Below are 25,454 nucleotides of genomic sequence, written 5' to 3'. Positions count from 1 at the left end.
AGCCACTCTTAGGTCTGTGATCGAGTGACCAGAGAGATTGAAGTGTTCTCCAACTGGTTTTTGAATGTTATAATTCTTGACGTCTGATTTGTGTCCATTCATTCTTTTACGTAGAGACTGTCCAGTTTGGCCAATGTACATGGCAGAGGGGCATTGCTGGCACATGATGGCATATATCACATTGGTAGATTGCGAATGTAGCGCAAGTAGAGTAGGGGCATTAGGGGACATTCCACACAAAGATGGACTACAAGCCGTCAGGAACAGTATCCCCGATACTGTCACGGCTAACCTGGTGGCAGAACTTTGTGACTTTGTCCTGACCCATAACTATTTCACATTTGGTGACAATGTATACCTTCAAATCAGCGGCACCGCGATGGGTACCCGCATGGCCCCACAGTATGCCAACATTTTTATGGCTGACTTAGAACAACGCTTCCTCAGCTCTTGTCCCCTAATGCCCCTACTCTACTTGCGCTACATTGATGACATCTTCATAATCTGGACCCATGGAAAAGAAGCTCTTGAGGAATTCCACCATGATTTCAACAATTTCCATCCCACCATCAACCTCAGCCTGGACCAGTCCACACAAGAGATCCACTTCCTGGACACTACGGTGCTAATAAGCGATGGTCACATAAACACCACCCTATATCGGAAACCTACTGACCACTATTCCTACCTACATGCCTCTAGCTTTCATCCAGATCATACCACTCGATCCATTGTCTACAGCCAAGCGCTACGATATAACCGCATTTGCTCCAACCCCTCAGACAGAGACAAACACCTACAAGATCTCTATCATGCATTCCTACAACTACAATACCCACCTGCTGAAGTGAAGAAACAGATTGACAGAGCCAGAAGAGTACCCAGAAGTCACCTAATACAGGACAGGCCCAACAAAGAAAACAACAGAACGCCACTAGCCATCACCTTCAGCCCCCAACTAAAACCTCTCCAATGCATCATCAAGGATCTACAACCTATCCTGAAGGACGAGCCATCGCTCTCTCAGATCTTGGGAGACAGACCAGTCCTTGCTTACAGACAGCCCCCCAATCTGAAGCTAATACTCACCAGCAACCACACACCACACAACAGAACCACTAACCCAGGAACCTATCCTTGCAACAAAGCCCGTTGCCAACTCTGTCCACATATCTATTCAGGGGATACCATCATAGGGCCTAATCACATCAGCCACACTATCAGAGGCTCGTTCACCTGCGCATCTACCAATGTGATATATGCCATCATGTGCCAGCAATGCCCCTCTGCCATGTACATTGGCCAAACTGGACAGTCTCTACGTAAAAGAATGAATGGACACAAATCAGACGTCAAGAATTATAACATTCAAAAACCAGTTGGAGAACACTTCAATCTCTCTGGTCACTCGATCACAGACCTAAGAGTGGCTATCCTTCAACAAAAAAGCTTCAAAAACAGACTCCAACGAGAGACTGCTGAATTGGAATTAATTTGCAAACTGGATACAATTAACTTAGGCTTGAATAGAGACTGGGAATGGATGAGTCATTACACAAAGTAAAACTATTTCCCCATGGTATTTCTCCCTCCCACCCCACCCCCCACTGTTCCTCTGATATTCTTGTTAACTGCTGGAATTAGCCTACCTGCTTGTCACCATGAAAGGTTTTCCTCCTTTCCCCCCCCTGCTGTTGGTGATGGCTTATCTTAAGTGATCACTCTCCTTACAGTGTGTATGATAAACCCATTGTTTCATGTTCTCTGTGTGTGTGTATATAAATCTCTCCTCTGTTTTTTCCACCAAATGCATCCGATGAAGTGAGCTGTAGCTCACGAAAGCTTATGCTCTAATAAATTTGTTAGTCTCTAAGGTGCCACAAGTACTCCTTTTCTTTTTATAAAAAAAAAGATGCTGTCAACCCTCTCTTTCAGATGCAGCATCAGGATGGTACTTTGCTGATGCTTTTAGCATAAATACTAGGGTGGGACAGTTACAGTGTCACTCCTCTGGACAAAGTATGCTGCCCTGAGCACAATCCTAGTGCTAGGAAAATAGACTGCATTATGCTAAGCCCTGGTCTACACTAGGCGGTGAGGTCGAATTTAGCAGCGTTAAATCGATTTAACCCTGCACCCGTCCACACGACGAAGCCCTTTTTTTCGACTTAAAGGGCTCTTAAAGGGCTCGATTTCCTTACTCCACCCCCGACAAGGGGATTAGCGCTGAAATCGGTTTTGCTGGGTCGAATTTGGGGCATTGTGGATGCAATTAGACGGTACTGGCCTCCGAGAGCTATCCAAGAGTGCTCCATTGTGACCGCTCTGGACAGCACTCTCAACTCAGATGCACTGACCAGGTAAACAGAAAAAGGCCCGCGAACTTTTGAATTTCAATTTCCTGTTTGGCCAGTGTGGCAAGCTGCAGGTGACCATGCAGAGCTCATCAGCGGAGGTGACCATGCAGAGCTCACCAGGAGAGGTGACCATGTTGGAGTCCCAGAATCGCAAAAGAGCTCCAGCATGGACCGAACGGGAGGTACGGGATCTGATCGCTGTATGGTGATAGGAATCCATGCTATCAGAACTACGTTCCAGTTTTCGAAATGCCAAAACATTTGTGAAAATCTCCCAGGGCATGAAGGACAGAGGTCATAACAGGGACCAGAAGCAGTGCCGCGTGAAACTTAAGGAGCTGAGGCAAGCCTACCAGAAAACCAGAGAAGCGAATGGCCAGGTCAGAGCCCCAAACATGAAGCTTCTATGATGAGCTGCATGCCATTTTAGGGGGTTCAGCCACCACTACCCCAGCTATGTTGTTTGACTCCTTCAATGGAGATGGAGGCAACACGGAAGCAGGTTTTGGGGACGAGGAAGACGATGATGAGGAGGTTATAGATAGCTCACAGCAAACAAGCGGAGAAACCAGTTTTCCCGACAGCCAGGAACTGTTTCTCACCCTGGCCCTGGAGCCAGCATCCCCCGAACCCACTCAAGGCTGCCTCCCGGACCCGCCAGGCAGAGAAGGGACCTCTAATGAGTGTACCTTTTAAAATACTATACAAGGTTTAAAAGCCAGCATGTTTAATGATTAATTTGCCCTGGCATTCGTGGCTCTCCTGGATATACTCCCAAAGCCTTTGCAAAAGTTTCTGGGGAGGGCAGCCTTATTCCATCCACCATGGTAGGACCCTTTACCACTCCAGGCCAGTAACACGTACTCAGGAATCATTGTAAAACAAAGCATTGCAGTGTATGTTTGCTGGCGTTCAAACAACATCCGTTCTTTATCTCTCTGTGTTATCCTCAGGAGAGTGATATCATTCATGGTCACCTAGTTGAAATAGAGTCCTTTTCTTAAGGGGACATTCAGAGGTGCCCGTTCCTGCTGGGCTGTTTGCCTATGGCTGAACAGAAATGTTCCCCGCTGTTAGCCATGTGGTGGGGGGAGGCAAAATGCGACCTTATAATGAAAGCACATGTGCTATGTATGTAATGTTAACAGCAAGGTTTACCATGAAAGAGTGTACCCATTGTTCTATAAAATGTGTCTTTTCAAATACCACGTCCCTTTTTTTTTTCTCCATCAGCTGCATGTGTTTCAAGGATCACAGGATCTTCTCCTTCCCAGAGGCTAGCGAAGATTAGAAGGCAAAAAAAACGCACTCGCAATGAAATGTTCTCTGAGTTCATGCTGTCCTCCTACACTGACAGAGCACAGACGAATGCATGGAGGCAGACAATGTCAGAGAGCAGGAAAGCACAAAATGACCGGGAGGACAGGTGGCGGGCTGAAGAGAGGGCTGAAGCTGAAAGGTGGCGGCAGCGTGATGAGAGGAGGCAGGATTCAATGCTGAGGCTGCTGGAGGATCAAACTAATATGCTCCAGTGTATGGTTGAGCTGCAGGAAAGGCAGCAGGAGCACAGACCGCCGCTACAGCCCCTGTGTAACCAACCGCCTTCCTCCCCAAGTTCCATAGCCTCCTCACCCAGACACCCAAGAACGTGGTGTGGGGGCCTCTGGCCACCCAGCCACTCCACCCAGACGATTGCCCAACAGAAGGCTGGCATTTAATAAGTTTTAAACTTTTAAAGTGCTGTGTGGCCGTGTCCTTCCCTCCTCCACTACACCTCCTGGGCTACGTTGGTAATTATCCCCCTATTTGTGTGATGAATTAATAAAGAATGCATGAATGTGAAGCAACAATGACTTTATTGCCTCTGCAAGCGGTGATCGAAGGGAGGTGGGGAGGGTGGTTAGCTTACAGGGAAGTAGAGTGAACCAAGGGGCGGGGGTTTTCATCAAGGAGAAACAAACAGAACTTTCCCACCGTAGCCTGGCCAGTCATGAAACTGGTTTTCAAAGCTTCTCTGATGCGCACCGCACCCTCCTGTGCTCTTCTAACCGCCCTGGTGTCTGGCTGTGTGTAACCAGTGGCCAAGCGATTTGCTTCAACCTCCCACCCCGCCATAAACGTCTCCTCCTTACTCTCACAGATATTGTGGAGCACACAGCAAGCAGTAATAACAGTGGGAATATTGGTTTCACTGAGGTCTAATCGAGTCAGTAAACTGCGCCAGCTTTTAAACGTCCAAATGCACATTCTACCACCATTCTACACTTGCTCAGCCTGTAGTTGAACAGCTCCTGACTACTCTCCAGGCTGCCTATGTATGGCTTCATGAGCCATGGCATTAAGGGGTAGGCTGGGTCCCCAAGGATAACGATAGGCATTTCAACATCCCCAATGGTTATTTTCTGGTCTGGGAAGAAAGTCCATCCTGCAGCTTTTGAAACAGACCAGAGTTCCTGAAGATGTGAGCGTCATGTATCTTTCCCGGCCATCCTACGCTAATGTTGGTGAAATGTCCCTTGTGATCCACCAGTGCTTGGAACACTATTGAAAAGTACCCTTGCGGTTTACGTACTCGCTGGCTTGGTGTTCCGGTGCCAAGATAGGGATATGGGTTCCGTCTATGGCCCCACCACAGTTACGGAATCCCATTGCAGCAAAGCCATCCGCTATGACCTGCACATTTCCCAGGGTCACTACCCTTGATATCAGCAGATCTTTGATTGCGTTGGCTATTTGCATCACAGCAGCCCCCACAGTAGATTTGCCCACTCCAAATTGATTCCCAACTGACCTGTAGCTGTCTGGCATTGCAAGCTTCCACAGGGCTATTGCCACTTGCTTCTCAATTGTGAGGGCTGTTTTCATCTTGGTATTCTTGCGCCTCAGGGCAGGAGAAAGCAATTCACAAAGTTCCATGCCCTGACGCATGCGAAAGTTTCGCAGCCACTGGGAATCGTCCCAGACCTGCAACACTATGCGGTCCCACCAGTCTGTGCTTGTTTCCTGGGCCCAGAATTGGCGTTCCACTGCATGAGCCTGCCCCATTAGCACCATGATGCCCACATTGCCAGGGCACGTGCTTTGAGAGAGGTCTGTGTCCGTGTCCTCATCACACTCGTAACCGCTCTGACGTCACCTACTTGCCCGGTTTTGCTTTGCCAGGTTCTGGTGCTGCATATACTGCTGGATAATGCGTGTGGTGTTTAATGTGCTCCTAATTGCCAAAGTGATCTGAGTAGGCTCCATGCTTGCCGTGGTATGGCGTCTGCACAGAAAAAAGGTGCAGAACAATTGTCTGCTGTTGACCTGACGGAGGGAGGGGCAACTGACGACATGGCTTACAGGGTTGGCTTACAGGGAATTAAAATCAACAAAGGGGGTGGCTTTGCGAGAAACTGAATGGCCGCCTCAAGGATAGAACTCAAAACCTCAAGGATAGAGCTCAAAACTGGGTTTAGCAGGCCGTTAATTTCATGCAGGGGGAGGGAGGGAGGAGAAAATGAATACAAAACAAATCTGGTCTATTTCTTGTTTTGAGCCACTTCATCTATCTTTATACATCTTGCTGGCAGCAGACTCTGCAGTACGACCGCTAGCCATCGTCACCTCCTGGGTGCTTGGCAGAAGACGGTGCAGTATGACTGCTGGCCATCATCTTCTGCTGGCTGCAGATTAAAAGACAGTGCACTGCCGGTAGGACTCAATCGCCATGAGACGAAACAAGGGAAATGACCTGGCTGAGTCACTCCCATGTTTGCCCAGGTGCCCGGTTAAAAGAGCACCAAGGACTACGTCAATGATGGCTACCAGTCATACTGCACTGTCTGCTACCAAAAGGCAATAAACTGCTGCTGTGTAGCAATGCAGTACCATGTCCGCCAGCACCCAGGAGACATACAGTGACATTTAGCTGAGCAGGCTCCATGCTTGCTGTGGTATGGGGTCTGCACAGGTAACTCAAGAAAAAAGATGTACAACGATTGTCTGCCCTTGCTTTTACGGAGAGAGGGAGGGAACGGGGGCCTGACGATATGTACCCAGAACCACCCGCGACAATGTTTTAGCCCCATCAGGCACTGGGATTTCTACCCAGAATTCAAATGGGCGGTGGAGACTGCGGGAACTGTGGGATAGCTACCCACAGTGCAAAGCTCTGGAAGTCGATGGTTGCCTCGGTACTGTGGACACAGTCCGCTGACTACATGCACTTAGAGCATTTGTGCGGGGGGACACACACTGGACTGTATAAAAACGCTTTCTACAAAACCGACTTCTATAAATTCGACCTAATTTTGTAGTGTACACATACCTTAAGTGCAGTAGTGCAATCTGGAAAATAACTGGATAAATAATGGTGCACTCTGGCTAGACATCACCATCAACATTTAGTAAGATTTTATCAATAACGTTGCTCTTTTTCCTCCTCCTCCTTCAGTTCTCTTTATTTACTTTGCCCATTAAATAGGACTTGTGGAGTAACCAAGTTATACACACTTTGCCACAAGTGATTTGCTTTGCTGTATCCTTTGCGGAATAGTAACAAAGGTTGCCCTAGGAAAAGAGAAGTTTAGGAGTGTAATAGAAAGATCACCCTACCAAGAAAGAAAATTCAGAAGCTACTTTTTAAAGGGATGAGACAGCATTCTCTTTGCTACATGATATTTTTTCTCCTATCAGTCTCTTCCTAATGAGAGCCTGATAAGCTATCAGAAGCTCTTGAGTTCCTGTTGACAGTCATAGTGGGGAAGATATTTTGCTATGCTTGAAGATGATGTCATTTCTGGAAGCTACAGCAGTGAGGGTAAAAGCACAAGGGAGGCCTTATCAGATTCGTACAGACTGACTTGAGGCTGCTAAGCTTTTATACACGTCTAATGAACTGGAACCAAGGCAGGAATGTGCAGTCTTTTAAAACTTCAGAACCAGTATTTAGAGACTCACTTGGAAACATTAATTAAGTAGTTCCAGTAGTACATGCACTGTCCTGCTTAAGCAATCTTTTGCAGCAGCATGAGCTTGTTTCCATGTACAACTGGCAGCTTGTTTGACATGTGATTTTCCTGAGATTCAAGACAAAATGGTTGTCTGATCTTTTTTAAATTACATTTTAAACATATTCAATAACTGAGCTTAACATGAATCTCAGCGTGCTTCAAAATTGCCAGGCCTCACTCTATGGGCCTACGCTCCTTTTGGGGACCGGATTCTGGGTTGGCACAGGGGCCAGCTTGAATCTCTCAAAGACTTGATGGTAGAGGTAGAAGTTGCAGGTCAGAGAGCTTTTTTCACCCCTCCCCCGAAACACACAAGGTCTGACTTCTCTGCAGGGTTAACTCGGGTTCTTACCTGAGTGTTGCCTCAACCCCCCTCCCATCCACACACAAAAGCTGCCTCACCCGAGTTTAGTGTTGCTTTCAACCCAGGCTGGCTGGCCCAGAGCTCAGGTGCCTCTTTTGTTCAGGTTGGTAAGCCACCCGCTATACAGTGAGGACACAGGCTAAAACATTTGAATGTGATAGTCCTCCAATGCCCTCCCACAGCTTCCCACCATGTGCCCAAAAGGACAGCCAGTTCACTGGGAAAGAATTAGAGAGTGGCTCAGCTTCATGCAGCACAAAGAACCATGGGATATGCCTCCAGAAGTCCCAGTGACACCAATGAGGATGCAGCAACTCGGGTAGGGTAGGTGGTTGCTAACACCTGGGCTAAGGTAACCTTTGTGCGGATCACTCAAATTAACTCTGCAGTGAAGACATATCTACACACACCAGCACTGGATAAGGCAAGGGAAGTTGGGGTCTGCTAGAAGCAGCAGGAGGGTTTGGGGTTGCATGGGGAAAGTGGAGGTTACAGGTCTGCCTGATTTCCTCTCAGAGATTCACTTTCATAGTAAAATAAGAAATGATGCTGGTTTGACCTGTTTTCTGGTTTCTCTGTGAAAGAATCACACCGCCTTGATATATCAATCTTGTTACAAGACAGATTGCGGGCCCATATTTCAGCCTGCTTGTCATCCTCATCATCAGTGTCAATAAATAAAACCCGTGGAGCCGTGAGAGTCTGATATATTGTGCTGAGGAGTCAAAGTCTGTTAACAAAACTACTGACAAGCAGCTCTAGTGCTTGCAAATTGTTTTATTTAGTACAGGTTGAGGGTCTTTGCACGTTACCCAGTTTAATGGAAAGGTCAGTGCTCAGTGGAATGGAAAGGAAGATGTCAGCATCTGTGCACAGGGAAGGAAAATAGGTAGCAGACAGTTAACTGTGTCAGAACTTGTACTCCTTTCTGTGTTATCCTTTTCTATGTTTTGAGTTTTGGAGCAGTGCTGGCTGCGTGGGGAAAGCTACTTTTTGTGGGGGAGAAAATAGACATACACTGAGGGAGGAAATGTTGATGCATCTTGCCATGATTAAGTCTCCTGTGCGTCACTGAGTGAAAATGGCCCATAGCGAGAGAACCCAATGGAGGGTAAATCTCCCCCTTCACCTCCCTAAATCTGTGGAGCATCTTCCAAGTGCAGACAGTGGAGAGGGGTGTTTGTGGAAACCATGCAGTAGATTTATAGCCTAATTTGCCACCTTCTATACAGCACAACTGTGGGGATCACATGTGTCCCACTATTTGAAATGTACAAGACACAGAAAGAATACAATGGAAAACCCCTGCATCGTCCCATCTAGTCCATCTCTCTGCTCGTGCAAGATTGTTTTCTGTAATACATTGCGTAGAGTTTAGTCACAACTAGGTCTGCTTGCTCCGAGCCAAATGTTGGGTCTTTCACCTCTTCCCTTGGGAAGCTGTATATCACATCAGAGAAATTAGTCCAAATTCCAAACTGTGTAGAATATAACAAAAATCCCAACTAATTATTACCACTATGCAGTATCACTCTGTCTGTTTGTGTGGTTGATATGCTTTTGCTAAATTAAATCCTGTGTAATTCAATGTATTTGTACCATTTCAGCTCTCAATTGATGTTCCACTGCTTTCTGTTCTTGTAGACAGCTACATTAATATTTTCCTCTGTCTCTATAGCAGACTGATTTTATAAAGTGGATTGTATGGATTTTGATTAAATTCACTTAAATAAAACAATGTTCTAAAGATTTCTTATACAAATGGTGCTTGATATTAAATTTGTAGTTCCATTGAAGCTTGTGCCCCACATTCTCTCAAATTTGAGAAATGATGTACAGGGAAATAAACCATGATTGTTAGAACTGTCAAAATAAATGAGTGGTTCATCTTATTTTCCCATCATCCAGCTTCCTCTGAAATCTCAAATGGGGAAATGAAATGCCCTAGCGTCTACAAACATCTCTGTGTGTGACATTGTTCTGTGTTCCAGACACAGAGAAATTTATTGTAAAACAGTTTCTAATTTGTGTGTTAAAAGCCTTCTTCAACAACTAGGTAATTCCCCACTCCTCTAAGGCCATTTAGTTAAAACAAGGAAGAGTGATTTGTCTCTCCTTGATTTAGCTGTAATAAGTATTAAGTGACAGGTTTCAGAGTAGCAGCCGTGTTAGTCTGTATTCGCAAAAAGAAAAGGAGTACTTGTCGCACCTTAGAGACTAACAAATTTATTTGTTACTAATGAATTTGTTAGTCTCTAAGGTGCCACAAGTATTAAGTGGTTTGTCTGTGTGGAGAGAAGTTATTCAGATAGATTATATCAAAGTTGAATTACACCCTAGTCCAGATGGAATATATATATTTTTAAGATCAGTAAATATTCATGAGGGTGAGTAATAACAGTAATGCTCCTTTATGACTTTGGAGAGTAATTCAGGTACCGCTAGCAGAGATGATGATACCAATTACGTCAATTAGCATTTCAAAGGCTCAGTAAAGAAATTGGACTTATTTTAGAGCTCTGCAAACAATTTAGTTTGGGTGCTAGCACTGAGTAAATGAATCATTATTAGTTATAATCTTCACCTCCCTCCTCAGTTTTCATTTGCATTGTTTTTATTTCTGATTGTTCCCTGTGAATGGACTGTGTCCCTGTCCCTTCCTCGACAGAGTGCACAGACCCTGAATTAGCGTCCAAACTTACCCCTGTTCTGGCTTTGAGATTACTGGGAATTCAAAAAATAACAGGTTTCAGAGTAGCAGCTGTGTTAGTTTGTATTCGCAAAAAGAAAAGGAGTACTTGTGGCACCTTAGAGACTAACAAATTTATTAGAGCATAAGCTTTCGTGAGCTACACTGTAGCTCACGAAAGCTTATGCTCTAATAAATTTGTTAGTCTCTAAGGTGTCACAAGTACTCCTTTTCTTTTTGCAAAAAATAACAATGCAACATGGACCTGGCCCTAAACTTTCTCTGTAAGCCTGGCTGTCTCTTGGGTCTCCCTCCAGAACCTGTTTCCTAGCTCTCTCTCTCTCTCTCTCCAAAGCTGCTTCTACTTTCCATATATTCCCAGTCAAGCACCTGTCACAACAGCAGAATTTACTCAGTGTTTTTATGCGGGGTTCCAGTGCCTGCTGACAGAAGAATCCTGCCATCCTGTTAGATGTCCCCCTTATGCCTTATTGCACTTACCCTTCTGATCACATACTCCTGTTTCTGCCCTCACCACATGGACAGACGCTGCCACTCCACACTTCCTCCCTACTACATGCCCCCACTACTCAGTGACATGCTGTCAGTTATAAGTATAACACAATCGGGGTGAACTCCCAGCAGGGGTCCCCCCGAATAGTTTCTGTTTTAGCCAGTGATAATCTCCCTGCTCCAAGGTGCATGTGCTCAGAGAGTCAGGCAAACAGGGCAGGGATCCTGTCCATTTGTGTTCCCATTTTAAGTAGTCAGGAATGAAAGCACCCCTCTCCTCCTCCCCGCAAGCAAGCCAATTTGTATTATACTGCACTTGTCTGGAAAGGTTTATTATACATTGCTCTTAAAAAATATATTGAGCATAATGACTACATAGCAGAGTGTGACATGTAATATGAGGGTAACAGCACTTCCTTACCTCAGTGGGGTGTTGTGAGAACGCATTAGAGACTGTGAAGTGCTTTGAATCTACTGATGAAAAGAGCTGTGCAAGAGTGAGGCGTTGTTATAATAATGAAGGAGAGTAGGATGGGTGGATACCTGATCTGGGTCCTAAGGCAAACATTTCCTCACACAGCTGCTTCTAAAGAACTCCAGGGATAGCTGCTAGGGCTAATTTAGCAATAGCCAGAGAGGAAGTGAGCCTCATTTTAGCTGGGAAACCCTCCCTAATGGCACAGCCAAGATCTTGGGGTTCTGTAGAGCCACTATAACAAATGAGAGGAGTGTGTATTTGGACTGAGGGTTAAAGCATTCCTAAAAGCTGAAGACATAGCTAATATGGAGATGGGGGGGATTTGTTTAATTTTGAACAATGATTCTGGCTAGGGGGTGTGATCCATTAACATTCCTGCTCAGCTGATGAGTCTGCAGTGCTTTTTTTAAATGAAGCTTTTGGGGTGGTGAGGGTGTGTGTGGAAAATGTACTGATAACAGGAAGGTCAGAGGCAGAAAAATTCTGGGAATGTGGTTCTTGATCTAAAAGGGGGGGGGGAAATCAGCATAGGTTTTGCTGCTTAATGCTTGAGTGACACTGCCTGCAGGTCTGAGAGCTATGGAGTCTTTTACAATGGAAATCAAGGTGCTCAGTTGGCACCCACCTAGAATAAAGAATGTCCACAAGATGTTGGTGACTAATCTCTGAGAGTGCAATGCAGAGGCTGACAGTACTGATGAGTGTTTGTCATGCCGTGCCAGAGATGCAATATTTACTGCTGGCAACAAAATAGCTGATACTTTTTCTTGTTTGTTTTTTTATGTTTAATTTTACTATGGTCCTTTGGCGTTCCCTTACAGAGGGCAGAATTTAAAGATCGGTTCATTTATTGTATTTGAACACAGACAGACTTTCCAGAGTGTCATCTGTTGAGAACTAGAGCCCTTGTAAATCTTAGAACTGAATTTCAAAGATGGTAGCACCCACATCTCCCACTGACTTCCCCAGGGTTGCACAGCCCTGCTGAGCGCGTGTTTGGAAAGCACACATTGGCATATGATAGGCATCATTTTAAAAAAGAAATAATATTTCTCTCTAATTTTTTTCTCTTTCTGTGAGTATCTGTATTCCAAAACTGTCCCTGCCATGGAACAAATCCATTTGATTGGAAGCCTAGTAATAAAACTCACTTATGGAGGACCCTCTCCATCCAGGTGTATATATCCACAACTCTTTTTAAACATGGGTGTTGCTAGGTGGTTTCTAGCATAGTTTCTCTGGCCATAGTGGACATGGAGTATTCAGTTCTTTGATCAAAAATCTGTTATAAGCTGTTTGGGGCAGGGACTGTCTTTTTGCTCTGTGTTTTGTACAGCACTTAACACAAAGGGATCCTGGACCATGACCAGGGCATCTAGGCATAATACAAATAATAAATAATTGTGGGACAGTCAATTGCTACTTGCCAGGATGGGCAGGAATGGTGTCCCTAGTCTCAATGAATCACTTGATTATTACCTGCTCTGTTCATTCCCTTTGAGGCACCTGGCATTAGCCATTGTCGGAAGACAGGATACTGGGATTGATGAATCTTTGGTCTGACCCAGTATGGCTGTTCTTATGTTATATTCTTCTGCTAGTCTGTCTAGAGAGGACTGTCTCCCACAGAGTCCACCTTGCACAGAGAAACTAGACAAAAACCCTGCTAAATAGTATGGTTGTAACTGAGCACCTGCATCTGAGCCAGCTGTGCATATATTGAGCCTCTATATCAGGGGTTCTGAAACTGGGAAGCAAAACAGGAATTTGGCCAGGTGATTGCCGATATTCTCAAGGCAAAATTTGTAAGATTTTTTTTTTAAACGATCATAAAATGTCACAACAAAGAGGTGCCCCTAACACTGTAGTGGGCCACAGGTACATTACTAACTCAGACCCTGGCCCCTGATTCGCAAAGTACTTAATCACGTGCGAAGTGTCCCAGACTTCAGTTTTCAGAGTGGTAGCCGTATTAGTCTGTATCAGCAAAAATAGTGAGGAGTCCTTGTGGCACCTTAGAGACTAACAAATTTATTTGGGCATAAGCTTTTGTGGGTTAGAACCCACTTCATCAGATGGAACTTTACTTAAGCAGTTTGCTTTGCTGAATTGAGGCCTCAGAGGGGAAATGACAAGTATTGACTATGCAAACCACTTCCTACAGCTGCTCTTAGTTGTTCATTCCCAGCCAAGTTCATACCTGGCCTGTTTAGTTTGTGAACTCTGACAGCACTGCATCTCAAGGTTGTATTTATGGATCCTAAGGCCATTTAACCTGTTCAGAGGACCTATGTGATTTGAAATTGCCTTTTCTTATCCTCTGTTTTTGTTATGAGGAATATTTGGATTTACTTGTTTCATACAAAACAGTTTTAAAACAAAAGCAATACATGTCATCCGGGGGGGTTTGTACTGTAAGTAGACACAGTACTTGAATATAATATGTCTTGTCTGAGTAGTTTTTACATTTCCTTTGTGTGCAGTGTAGCACATGTCTAAGGTGGCATTTTCAGGCATATTTCAGTTTTTCCCATGAATAGTCAAAACACCTTAAGAGATTAGCTGTAGTTGCATGCTAGCAGATCTGCAAAACCTGCACAGAGAATGATCTGGCAAGAATTCTGCAAGGTGCTGAGTATCTCTGGTAGGTGCTGGACAACTTCAACATCCAATGACATCAGTGAGAGATCAGGTAGTCTAGGAATGAGCCTTGGAAGATCATGTATGAAAATCTCTTACTAACTGCATCTTGCTAGACCACAGTGGGTCTGAGCCTGAGAGTTCAGTATCTCCAAAGCCCAACGAAAATCAGCAGTGTGCTCAGTTCCTCTCTCATTCATGCCCAGTGTGAACTATTATGGTTGAATAGTGGCTTTGCACCATTTCACAGTAAATACTAATACCTAGCTCATATAGCGCTTTCCATCTGTAGATCTCAAAGCACTTTATAAAGGAGGTTGGTATCATTATCCCCATTTCACAGATGGGGAAACTGAGACACAAGGAGCTGAAGTGACTTGCCCAAAGTCACCCAGCAGGCCAATGGCCATGGTGGGAATAGAACTTAGATCTCCTGTGTCCCAGTCCAGTGCTCTATCTTCTACACTTTACAAAATACTTTTGACAGAACAGAGTTGGCTCAGGTTAGTCACTTGCTTAAGCTGCAAAACTCACAGCAAACAGATCATATAAACACACACTGCAGACTAATTTAAAATGTTACAGACAGCTTAATGTGTGCAAGAAAGTCCTTCAAATAGTTAAATTGTGATAAAGCTGGTGCAACTATTTTGCCCTCTCTTTAATTTCTCTGTGTACAATTTGCAATGTGTTGATTCAAAATGTGTTCCAAAACAAAAAGCAGATGTTCTGCACAGCAGCAACCCACCCACAAAGCTCTTCGGCACCAGGTCATCCTAACCACTGGTGCTGTCTTACTGTAATGCTAAACTGTCTATTAAACTCCCCAAATTGAACACTGCCATGTTATATGAGACTACTATACGCTGGTGTCCTACCATTATTTCTGCCTGCTCCATGTGTTTTTAGAATAGCCTATCAGATCTCACTGGTAGAATTCTTTGGGTGTGTATGTTCATTCATGTGTGTACTTCAGGTTTTAGGTCTTGCTGTATCTGTCTCCTCCTCTTTGATAATGCATTAGACTCTCCAGCTGTGACCCCTGAGCATGCTTCTTTAGCTCTTTTCTAAGCTTATCTTCCAGAGAGAGGAAAAATGAGTCTAATGTTGAAACTATATTTCTGATTTTAAAGAACCGTGTCCCAGGGAGATTAATCTTATTTCTTTTCCTTCTCTTTAAAGATTCATCTTCCAACTACATCAGGCAACTTGAAACAAAAGTCAAACTGTTGGAGGATGACAACAAACTCCTTTCTCAGGTAGGTTTTTTTTGGTGGTGTTAATATACAATATGACTTTTAGATCCTGCAACTGGATCCAAGCAGACAGAACCTGGTTCCCCCATGATTTCAATCGGGCCCTGTTGAAGTGCGAGGGTGCACCTGCATTGATCCAGTTGCAGGATCGGGTCTTATTTTGTAAAATGACTTTCATACTAACTGTACCTCAAAATCATTTATAAAATTAAATAATAGAGCACATTAGAGAGAGAGAGTAAAGGAAACAAGTCCAGACAAGGACAAGGCGTTCATGAGGTGTAGAGTGACAGGAAGGCTGCTCCCCATAGCAGGAGCAGCAAGATGGTATGGAGGAACACAAAGGAGGTGTCATAGGGTAGCTGGCCCTCTGAAAGGATCAGGAGCCCAGACTACCTCTGAAAGGCTCCACAAAAGGGAATGAGGCAACTCAGGTTCACCTGAGACTAATTAAGTTATTGAGTAACTGGGAAGCAGTTAATTAGGCAAGGAAACACCTGGGCCTGATAAAAGTGAAGCTGCAGCTAGCATGGGGAGCTAGGAGAACAGAAGCTCCTGGGGAGAGGAATGGTTCCAGAGTGTAGGAAGAGAAAGCTCCTAGAGAGAAGGCTTTGGGGGGAGAAAACTAGTGAAGGAGGCGCAGCAGCAAAAGAAAGCCAGGGAGAATGCTCCCGGGTGGGAGAGTTTCCAGAAGAAAGGGACTAAGAATGCTAAATCGCAGACCAACCTGGCTCCCATGAAGAGCTTCACCAGGCAACAGCAGAAGTCCTAGATTAGAGGAATTATAAGATGTTCTGAGAAAGGGTCCTTGCAGTTCAGCCTCCAGGTGGGGACCTTGATCCAAGAGGAGGGACCCTCCCCAGCTAAAGGCCCCTGACTTAAGAGGGTTCCAGGTTATGAATGCCTTGCTGGTAAGGGACCTTGTGCATAACAGGGGTTGATGGACTAAGGCTGACTCAGCCCCTCCTCCCTCCAACTGGAGGTGCTGATGCGTAGGTCTGCCCATGTGATGATCTGCCTTTTGGGACTGAATAAACTAGACACCCCTGGAGGGGCGCTGTTCAAAAACAAGCTTCAGTGGAGTCATTAAAAGCCTCATTTGGGGAAACTGAGGCAGAGATGCAATGGCAGAGCTACACTGGGCTGTGAGGGGATGCTCTGGAGGCGAGGGCCCCCATTACATCAGGGTTATGTATGTGTCAATACAGAGGACCCCAATGCATGCACTATCCTTGTTATAGGTTGTTGTTTTGACTGCCCATTTGTAAGTAGGACAAGGATAATATCTGCAGGAGAGCACAGCAAAAAGGAGCAGCATTGGCCATTGTTGTATGGAGCTCGTTTGTAACGTTTGTTTACAATCATTGTGCTTATAAACAAACAAGTGCCATAAGAAGTGAGTGACTGTTCTGCACACAGTGGGCTCCAGAAAAAGCATTTAAAGCTAAGACTGTGCTTGCTCCCTGGTTTCTGCTCCTAGGGGCTTCTAGCCACCAGTTGTTCTGTTCCTTCTTGCTTCTCAGCTGCTCTGACATGCGAGTTTGCATGGGGAAACACTCCTCTTGCCTTGCATGTCCTCTGACTCCAGGGCCAAATTCCCTGCTGGTGTAAACTGGTGCAGCTTCATTGGTATGGCCATTTAAACCAGCAGAGAATTCAGCCCTGTGCCCTCATATCCTTTCACTTTCTTCTGTGCTAACGTGTTTAGGTTTCTTCTGTTCTAAACCTCACTTCTTGCTTTAAGGAATGTTTTATAGTCACTCTTTGTGACCATCTCTTGGTGATGAGCTGAAACCCCATTATGGGCTAGAAAGGGATAAGTGCCAGTTAGTCACATCTATTACACCTGTACTTTCCAGACAGAGAGGGTGGGCCTAAGAGACATCAGGTGATAACTTCATGGACAGCCCTCTTAAAAGGGGTAGAGTTCAGGAAGCAGAGGGCTCCTGTGAAGGGCCCTGAGTCAGAGTCTGAAGGAGAACAGTCACCTCAGGAAGACTTGGGTTGCGGGGTTAGTGCTGAATACCAGAGCTAGGGAGAAGGAATGAAGACAGAGCCCAGAGGAAGGGCTGATTTGTTGGGACACTTTGGATGCTAGTTTGAATTTCCCTTACCCTTTAAGGGATCTGAACTAGATGCTTCTCAGCTGGAGCACTGAATCGTGCTCAAAGGCAGATTGCCTATATGGGGTGCTAGGGCTGAAACTGCTGCAATGAGAAGGTCTGACAGTAGGGGGCGCTATGGCAGTGAGTTCAACTGCTAATTCTCTCAGCTGTTAGGTTAAAATTCTGTCTGGTTAGAGAGTTGGCAATTATTTAAAAACAGCTCCTTGTGTCACTATCACTTTAGATGTAATGAAATGAAAACACTTTTTTTTTAAACCTAGTTTTACTTCTTATACTTTATGCTGTTCTGCTTGCTCTTTCCATCTCACTAAGTTTGAACACTTAAAATAAACCAGTCCAACATTACTTTTCTTTCCACGTTCTGATTGTAGTGGGTGCTGAAATGTTCATTTGTTTAAAAAACACATCCTTTCCCCATTGGACTTAACAAAAAAAAATCCAAAAGATGGAAGTATTTCTATTGGTGCTGAGGTTTTTTGTAAAATCTTGTTTTTTACGAAATCTAAATATCAAGTGTGAGAAAGTTCCTTCTCTGCCTTGGTGGGTCTTGCGCTTATTGGCGGATTTGCTCACCTTGGAGATTCACAGCTGCCCTCAGTTTGGCTGTTTTCGTGAACCCACAGTCCAGGTCAACTCCTCCTGTGTCTGATCAGGAGTTGGGAGGTTTGGGGGGATCCCGGGCCCGCCCTCTACTCCGAGTTCCAGCCCAGGGCCCTGTGGAATGCAGCTGACTAGAGGGCCTCCTGGAAAAGATGTGCGACAGCTACAACTCCCTGGGCTACTTCCCTATGGCCTCCTCCCAACACCTTCTTTATCCTCACCACAGGACCTTCTTCCTGATGTCCGATAATGCTTGTACTTCCCAGTCTTCCAGTAGTACGCCTTCTCACTCTCAGCTTCTTGCACCTCTTGCTCCCAGCTCCTCGCACGCGCCACAGACTGAAGTGAGGTCCTTTTTAAACCCGGCCTTAGCCTGCCTTATTGATTCTAGCAGCTTCTTGATTGGCTGAAGGTGTTCTAATCAGCCTGTCTTCCTTAATTGTTTCCAGAAAGTTCCTGATTGTTCTGGAGCCTTCCCTGTTACCTTACCCAGGGAAAAGTGACCTACTTAACCTGGGGCTAATATATCTGCCTTCTATAGAACAAATTTGAAAATAGAAAAAAAAAAATCACTCTCCTGTAGCCATCTGGCCTGACCCTGTCACACAAGCTACAGTTTGACCCGCCTTTGTAATCCTTTCAACTCGTTGAGATCTTGAGCTGGCATCCCTGGCGTTAAAGCAAAATGCCCTGTTGAATTACACCAGAAAGTCCTTTAGCTCCAGGTAGCTACCAAAGGGTTAAAACCCCAAAAACACTCAACAGCATCCAAGTGGCCTTCAGACATAAATCAATTGCTAATTTAATGTTAACTCTCTCCCACCCCCAAATTAGCTGGTGGCAGTTTAAACCCTGTGATGATTTAATTGGAAATATTGGTAAACAGATGGGCTCTGTTGAATGCTGTGGCTTGTTGCTAGGAGACTGGCCATGGATTGGGTAAGTGGCTCCCTGTTCAATATGCCCTTGGCCTGACTTATTTCTGTCTTCTGCAGGCCATACGGCACTGAGCGCTTTATCTGGTTGCTTGTGCTTTTACAAGGTCAGAAAAGTGATTACTAATTAGTAGGTGAAAAGTACATGGACTACAAAGATATCTAGGGACATTCTTTTAGTTAGTACACTGAAGCCTTTTTTTTTTGCAAATGAACCTCCCATGAGGCAACTGCTGAAGAAATGTTCACGTTTGAGGGAATGGATTTCATACAGGAAAGCCCAGCATGTTCACAGTTTTATGTTTTTAGCCAATGAAATTGAGAAGGAGAGAGTTTCTTTAAAAAAAATCCTAAAACACTTCCATCTCCCCCAGTAATACCTAGCACTTCTGTAGCAGGAATTAATACAGAAAATCCCATCAATCCTGGCTTTCAGGCCACACTCAAAGAATGGTGCAGGGGGCATCGTCTCATTTGCTACCAAATCCCTTATCCCTCGCTCACGTGGTGATTGGCCAAGATCAGCAAGTGGGTGACCTCGCTAACTTGGTGATTGGCATTGGGCTGAAGCTAAACATTTATAAATTGGGGGGGAAGAGAAAAATATTTTGAAGATCTGGTCACCACCGTCATGCCTTCTGCTGCTGAGGGAGTCTGCCCTCAACTATCCAAGTCAGTTTGCTGCTTTGGGGTTCTCCTGCTTCTGGATGCTCAAATAGCAACAGCTGCCAAAAATGCTGCCTGCCTTCTGGGGCTGGCAAGAAGGCTGGACCCTCTGCTGTCACTTGATGATGACCTATCCTCAATTATCCTTATCTCCATGACTTCTAGGCCGGATTACTGCAAGTTGCTATGCCTAGGAATGAATGCAGTGACAGTAATAAGCTCCAAGATCCAAAATGCACCAGCCCACCTTGTTAGCAACACTGGTGACTGAGAATATATGACCCCGGTGCTCTACTCGCTCACTATAAAACATCTTTATGGTTCTCCATGGCATCTGGGGCAAGCTACTTAAAAGAATACCTCTTGCTCACAGATCATCTATTTGGCAGTCCTAGGTACTTATATGGCCCTCGTTACTGTAGTACCGTGAACAATGAGACTGCCACCTTCAAGGATAAAATTATTTGGAACACAGAACTGAGGCTACTTCTACACTACAGCCCATGTCGGCAAAACATATGTCATTCGGGTGTGAATATTCCATCCCCCACAGTCCCCAAGCAACATAAGTTACACTGACAAACGTTCTTATGCACAGTGCTTCTTCCACCCACATAGATTATGCCGCTCACAGAAGTGAGTTTTTTATGCTGATGGGAGAGCTTTCTTCTGTCGGCACAGAGTGTCTTCACCTGACATGCTGCAGCAGCTCAGGGTATGCTGCAGCTCCACTGCTGCAGAGCGGTACGATAGACGTGGCCTGCGCTTTCGCTGCAATTGCTCCAAAGCTCTCTTCTGGAACTTGCTGATTTAACCTCATCTTCCCACAATGTCAACAAACAAACCTAAGGAAAAGAAAATAAGATGGAGGAAGATGAGAAGCTCCCCACTCTTTCTCAGTACATAGACATGCACTTCCAGCACCCTCTGAAGAAATTTAGTCTGCTTGTTTGACTCTCTTTTGCTCTGTTTGCTTTGGGAAAGTAAAGCTCAGATCCTGTGATGAGGGGCTCTGGGTAAGCACCTAGTCAGATAGCATCATGACAAATGGGGTGCAATTTTTGTACTGTTGATATGTTCCCTCTAATTGAGACTTTGTTGAAACCACCAAACTCACTTCACTTTTCACCACCTAAGTTGCATTTTAACTCAGCTCAGCCTTCTCCCTTGTATGTTGACAGTGCAGTAGCAAGGGGTATTTGGAAAGATGCTTTCCCAATGGCAGGAAGTTCTGTCTCCAAGGCGCTGAAGGAGTGATGAAACCTGAGGTCCTAAGCAACAAACAATGCCAGTGGATTAAGAGATTAAGCCAGGAAGACTTCTATAACCAGTACAGATTTGTTGTTTCCAAATGCTAAGCATAGAACCAAAATACTGCTTCATCCAGAGATATCTGCTATTGCCAGAGCTGTAAATGATATTGCAAGCTTTGTAAAAATGTTTATTCTACAGTGGCCTGGGACACAGGGCTCCTTTGCTAACTGGTGCTTCTTGACAAAGATTTGTTACTTACCCTGTTTAGTGGCTGAGATGTGAGGCCTTATAGAGGTGTACCTCAATACCTTTGTGCCTTTTTCAGGCAGAAAAATAAATTAGTGTGGGACTTTTAAATGTAGCTCATTATTCTGCTGGCTGACATCTCTGCCATCCTTAAACACATAAGAATAAAGAATGCCGGTGCTGTGGGAGTAGTGATATTCCAGGGTCTTTCTGAGTCTGCCGTTCATACTGTACACGATATCAATACTGGTGTGTTAAGACACGTACTTCTCTGCTTCTGGTGACTATTCTGAACAGATTAATTGGAAGCTCTTTTCTTCCCATTTTGAGTAGGATCGAATGATCCCATTCCCTGAATCACGATTGAGGATGGGGGAAAATGAAGAAGCTTTCCTTTCTCTTTCCTTCTCATTCATGATAACTACATACAGATATGGTGGGACTTTTTAGTTTGGGTGGGTTTTTTTGGTTTTATTCTTTTATATCTGCTGCTTCATTGTAGAGCCATTGTTTCCCTCCAGTTGATCTTTAATTTCTACATCATCTACCCACAGGAATTGATAGTTCCTTTTCAGGACTACCCTTGGTAATGCTCTAAGCCAGGAGCAGCAGCTAGCAGCGAGTGTTGAACAATATAATAGAGTAGACTCATTACATCTCCTGCTGCATCATCTAAAGCTTTCTGTAGCCTTGGAGCAGAATTTTACTATATTTTGGACACGGCTCTTCGTTAATGTAGAGTTGCAAGTCCTGGTGTCCACTGATCACGTGAACTCCTGACACCAGCGATTCTAGGTCTTCACTGGCCTATTCCAGTGAAGGTTTTGTTATCCTATTTAGAGTTGGCAATTTACTCCTAGCTTTGTGATATAACTCAATGTTATCACATGAGATCATGCCAAATATCACCATGAACAATGTCACGTTGTTGGAACAAGATTAATTTATCCTCAAGGACAAATACAACAAATAGGTGGCAGGTATACAGTATTCTTGGGCTGAATAGTCCAATATGATCTATGGAAACAGCCATTTTGCCATTCACAAACATTTTTCTGCTGTGTATTTACCTCATAATCCAATGTTTAATATTTTCCATCATGTAGCATTTCCAAATAACATTAGTTTTGCTTTTGCTGACTTAAATTTAACGAGTTAAATTTTGCAAATGATATTAAAATGAAATCTAGTTAAGCAATGAGGTCCAGTTCACATCGGTATTAAGGCATCTGAAAACACCGATAGATGTCTAGTGGGATTTTCAAAAGTGCCTAAGTGAGACAGGCACCTAATTCCCAATTGGCTTTCAATGGGAGTTAGATGCTTAATGTTAATCATGTTTATTACAGCAGAGCCTCAAGTCCAAACAAGAATTGGGCCCTATTGTGCTAGGCACTGTACAAACACAGAGTAGACAGTCCCTGCCCTGAAGAACGTACAGTCTAAATGGAGAGGATGGACACAAGATGGGGGAAAGGGTATAACACACAAGCAGAGCGAACAGTGTGATGGCAGCCAACATCAGGTTAGTTCCACAATATTTTTGAGGGGGGAGGAGGGGAAATTTGGTTTACTTAAAAAGGAATCAGCAAAATGGAAAATAAAGGGAGAGGGTGAGAGGAAGCGGGAAATAGTGAAGCAAACAGTCAGTCAGCGCAGGGCAGAGAAAGTAAGAGCACATTCTATAGTTCTGATGGGAATGTGCAAAGGTTCCTGTTTGTGGCAGTTCTGGGTCAGTGGGGTGCTGGAGGGAGGGGTGGCCCCCAGCAGGGCCTCATTTTACCCTCTCCCCTGCAGTGCAGCAGTTCCTGTTTAGGAGCTTTAATCCTTACCAGCTGGAGTCTTAAGAGTTAGATGCTTAGGGGGCTAAGTGCCTAAGTCCTGTGGTATACATTAGGAAATTAGGTTGGTATAATTATAGCCCTCAAGGGTGTGAAAAATCCACACCCCTGAGCAACATGGTTAAACTGACCTAGCCCCCCATGTAGACAGTGCTAGGTCAATGGGAGAATTCTCCTGTCAGCCTAGCTACTGGCCCTCGGGGAGGTGGATTACCTACACTGACGGGAGAAGTCCTCCCCTCTGTGTAGGTAGGGTCTTCACTGAAGCACTACAGTGGCACAGTTGCAGGCACAGTGCAGTATTATGTATAGACAAGTTCTAAGTGAGGCAGGTACCATCTGAATCTAAATATACCGTCAGTTCATATCTTTCCTTTTATTTGGAAACTATTGTCTCTGAAACACCCAAATAGAGGACAGCTGCCCCAAGCAGTTGGATCAAGCACAGATCCTGACTGGGGGATTGGGGGCTGCCACAGAAGCTCAGAGAATGAAGTGGCAAACAAGAAAGTAAGTTACATGAAAGTGTTCTTTCTGTACTTGTAAATGGCATCGCTGCTGTAAGTGCATTTAGTACAGCTGAGAACTCTAAAGTAGGATCCTGCTTTACTGTTTACTTCAGTGGTGTGTCATGTTAAACTTGGGGAGAAATCACTGAGGAGTCGGGGCAAATTTCAATTTTAAATGTACATGTTTTACCCAAAATTTGTGACTTCTGGATGTTTTTCCTTTTTCTGCATTACCGGCATTCCTCGCCCTAGCCCCAATTCCCAGACACTCCACCTGTCCTCCACCTTGCAGCTCTGCCATAGATTCCTCAGCCTGGAGGAGATCCTTGCTGCACTCTACCTGACAATGCAACAGTTGCCTTCAAAGCCAATGACTTTTGATATTTAACTGCACCCAGAAAAACTGCAGGCTTCACAAATCTGCTGCTCTACTCAGGCGACATCATGGTGCACAGGATTCTGAGGGGAGGGAGTGACCTGATTGCTGGTGGCACCATTTAACGGACTCCATTTCATGTGAAAAGCGGAAGTGAAAATCTTTGGCCCCTTCCAGTCTCCAGCCTCACTCTGCCAGAGAAGTGGAGTCCAAATGCTTATGCTGGCATCTGTCCTTAGTTGCCAAACTTTTTTTTTTTTTTAAAAAAGATGCCTAGAGAGCTAATTATCCCTATAAAATAGGGGTGTGAGGGACAATAAGAGCTGATACTGGAAGGTTTTGTGGGCAGTCTGGTGAGTTTTACCACTCAGTCTTTAAAATAACCTCTGCCTGGGACAAGGCAATTTTAAGGCTACAGGACTGTATAGTGGTAGTGTCTGAACATTAACTATTTAATTGACACAATCCACCCCCCTATTAGGAGGTAGAAGAAACATTGTTTTCTCCACCTCTGGAGAGGGAGTACACCATAGAGCTGGGATTAGCCCCTTGCTCTCAATCCATGCTTCATCCCTTAGACCAGGATGCCTCTCATATTGTTAAAATGTACCCCTTGTGGTTAAAATGTACCCGTGTTTGGCTAAGCTGCAGGTAGCCAGATAGGAGGGAGACCGAGTGCCTTTGAACCACAGCTGCTGACTTTTTTCCCGGTGGGTGCTCCACTACCACTCCGCCCCAAGGCCCTGCTCGACTCCACCCTCTCCCCCGAGGTCCTGCCCTTGCCCCGCCTCTTCCTGCTCGGCCCCCTCTTCCAAAACCCTTTCCAACACCTCCTGCTCTGCTTGCTGCTCTGCTGGCCACCCTGGGTTGGCCAACCAGCTGATTGGCAGCAGCCCGGCCAGAACCTTTGGGGTTGGTGGGTGCTCAGTGCCCCCTATTTTTTTTTCCATGGGTGCTTGAGCTCCAGAGCACCCATGGGGCCTGTGCTTTGAACAATCTCAGACAGCACTGCCCCACAACTATAAATTACTCTGCTTGCATCTCCCACATTTCCAAAATTAAAGGGACCCAATGCCTGTAAGTCTCATACGTGCCAAAGGTCAGTTTTGGGTAGCAATGGGAAAGACCATGAATAACCCATAATTTTTTACGAATAATCCTAATGAGACTTTCACCCCGGTTTACATTTTTTTCCTTGTGCAGAAAATGTTAAACAAAGAAGTCATTCTGCACAAGGGAAAAGGCTAGAATCATTTTCTTTAAATGAAAACTGCAATGTATAGGTTGTTCCAAATCAGGTTTCATGAGTCCTATGCCTGAGCTGGTTTCCGCTTCCACTTCCCACCATCAGGTCCTTCACATTGTGGGATGATGGTTGTGATCTCAGTAGGTTTAATGTCTCTGCTTGGCCTGGTATGACTTCTCTATTCAGATTTGGCATTCCTGGAGGATTTTCCAGGGCAAAGGTGCCCCAGCATGCATTGCAGGTTGCTGACCTGGGGAGCCTAGATTTGAACAGAGCAGCCATTTCAAGGTAGGCCGTGAGACTGCAACTGACTGGAAGCTTGACAGTGGGATTATGATCTGGATTTTCATCAAAGAATCGGTTC

At 44.9% G+C, this 25,454-nt stretch overlaps 1 protein-coding gene across 3 annotated transcripts in view; it reads left to right on the top strand.

Annotated features, from left to right (window-relative positions):
* CCDC85C (coiled-coil domain containing 85C) overlaps nt 1-25,454 on the top strand; it is a 172,598-nt gene that overhangs the window by 88,664 nt on the left and 58,480 nt on the right. For all 3 annotated transcript variants that reach the window (XM_038404576.2, XM_038404577.2, XM_038404578.2), the window contains exon 2: nt 15,218-15,294. In XM_038404576.2, the coding sequence (XP_038260504.1) occupies nt 15,218-15,294 (77 nt within the window). The remainder of the gene's footprint in view (nt 1-15,217; nt 15,295-25,454) is intronic.

The sequence above is a fragment of the Dermochelys coriacea genome, chromosome 6, assembly GCF_009764565.3.
Source record: "Dermochelys coriacea isolate rDerCor1 chromosome 6, rDerCor1.pri.v4, whole genome shotgun sequence".
NCBI classification, from domain to species: domain Eukaryota; kingdom Metazoa; phylum Chordata; order Testudines; family Dermochelyidae; genus Dermochelys; species Dermochelys coriacea.
This window is presented reverse-complemented; position numbering and strand designations above follow the sequence as displayed.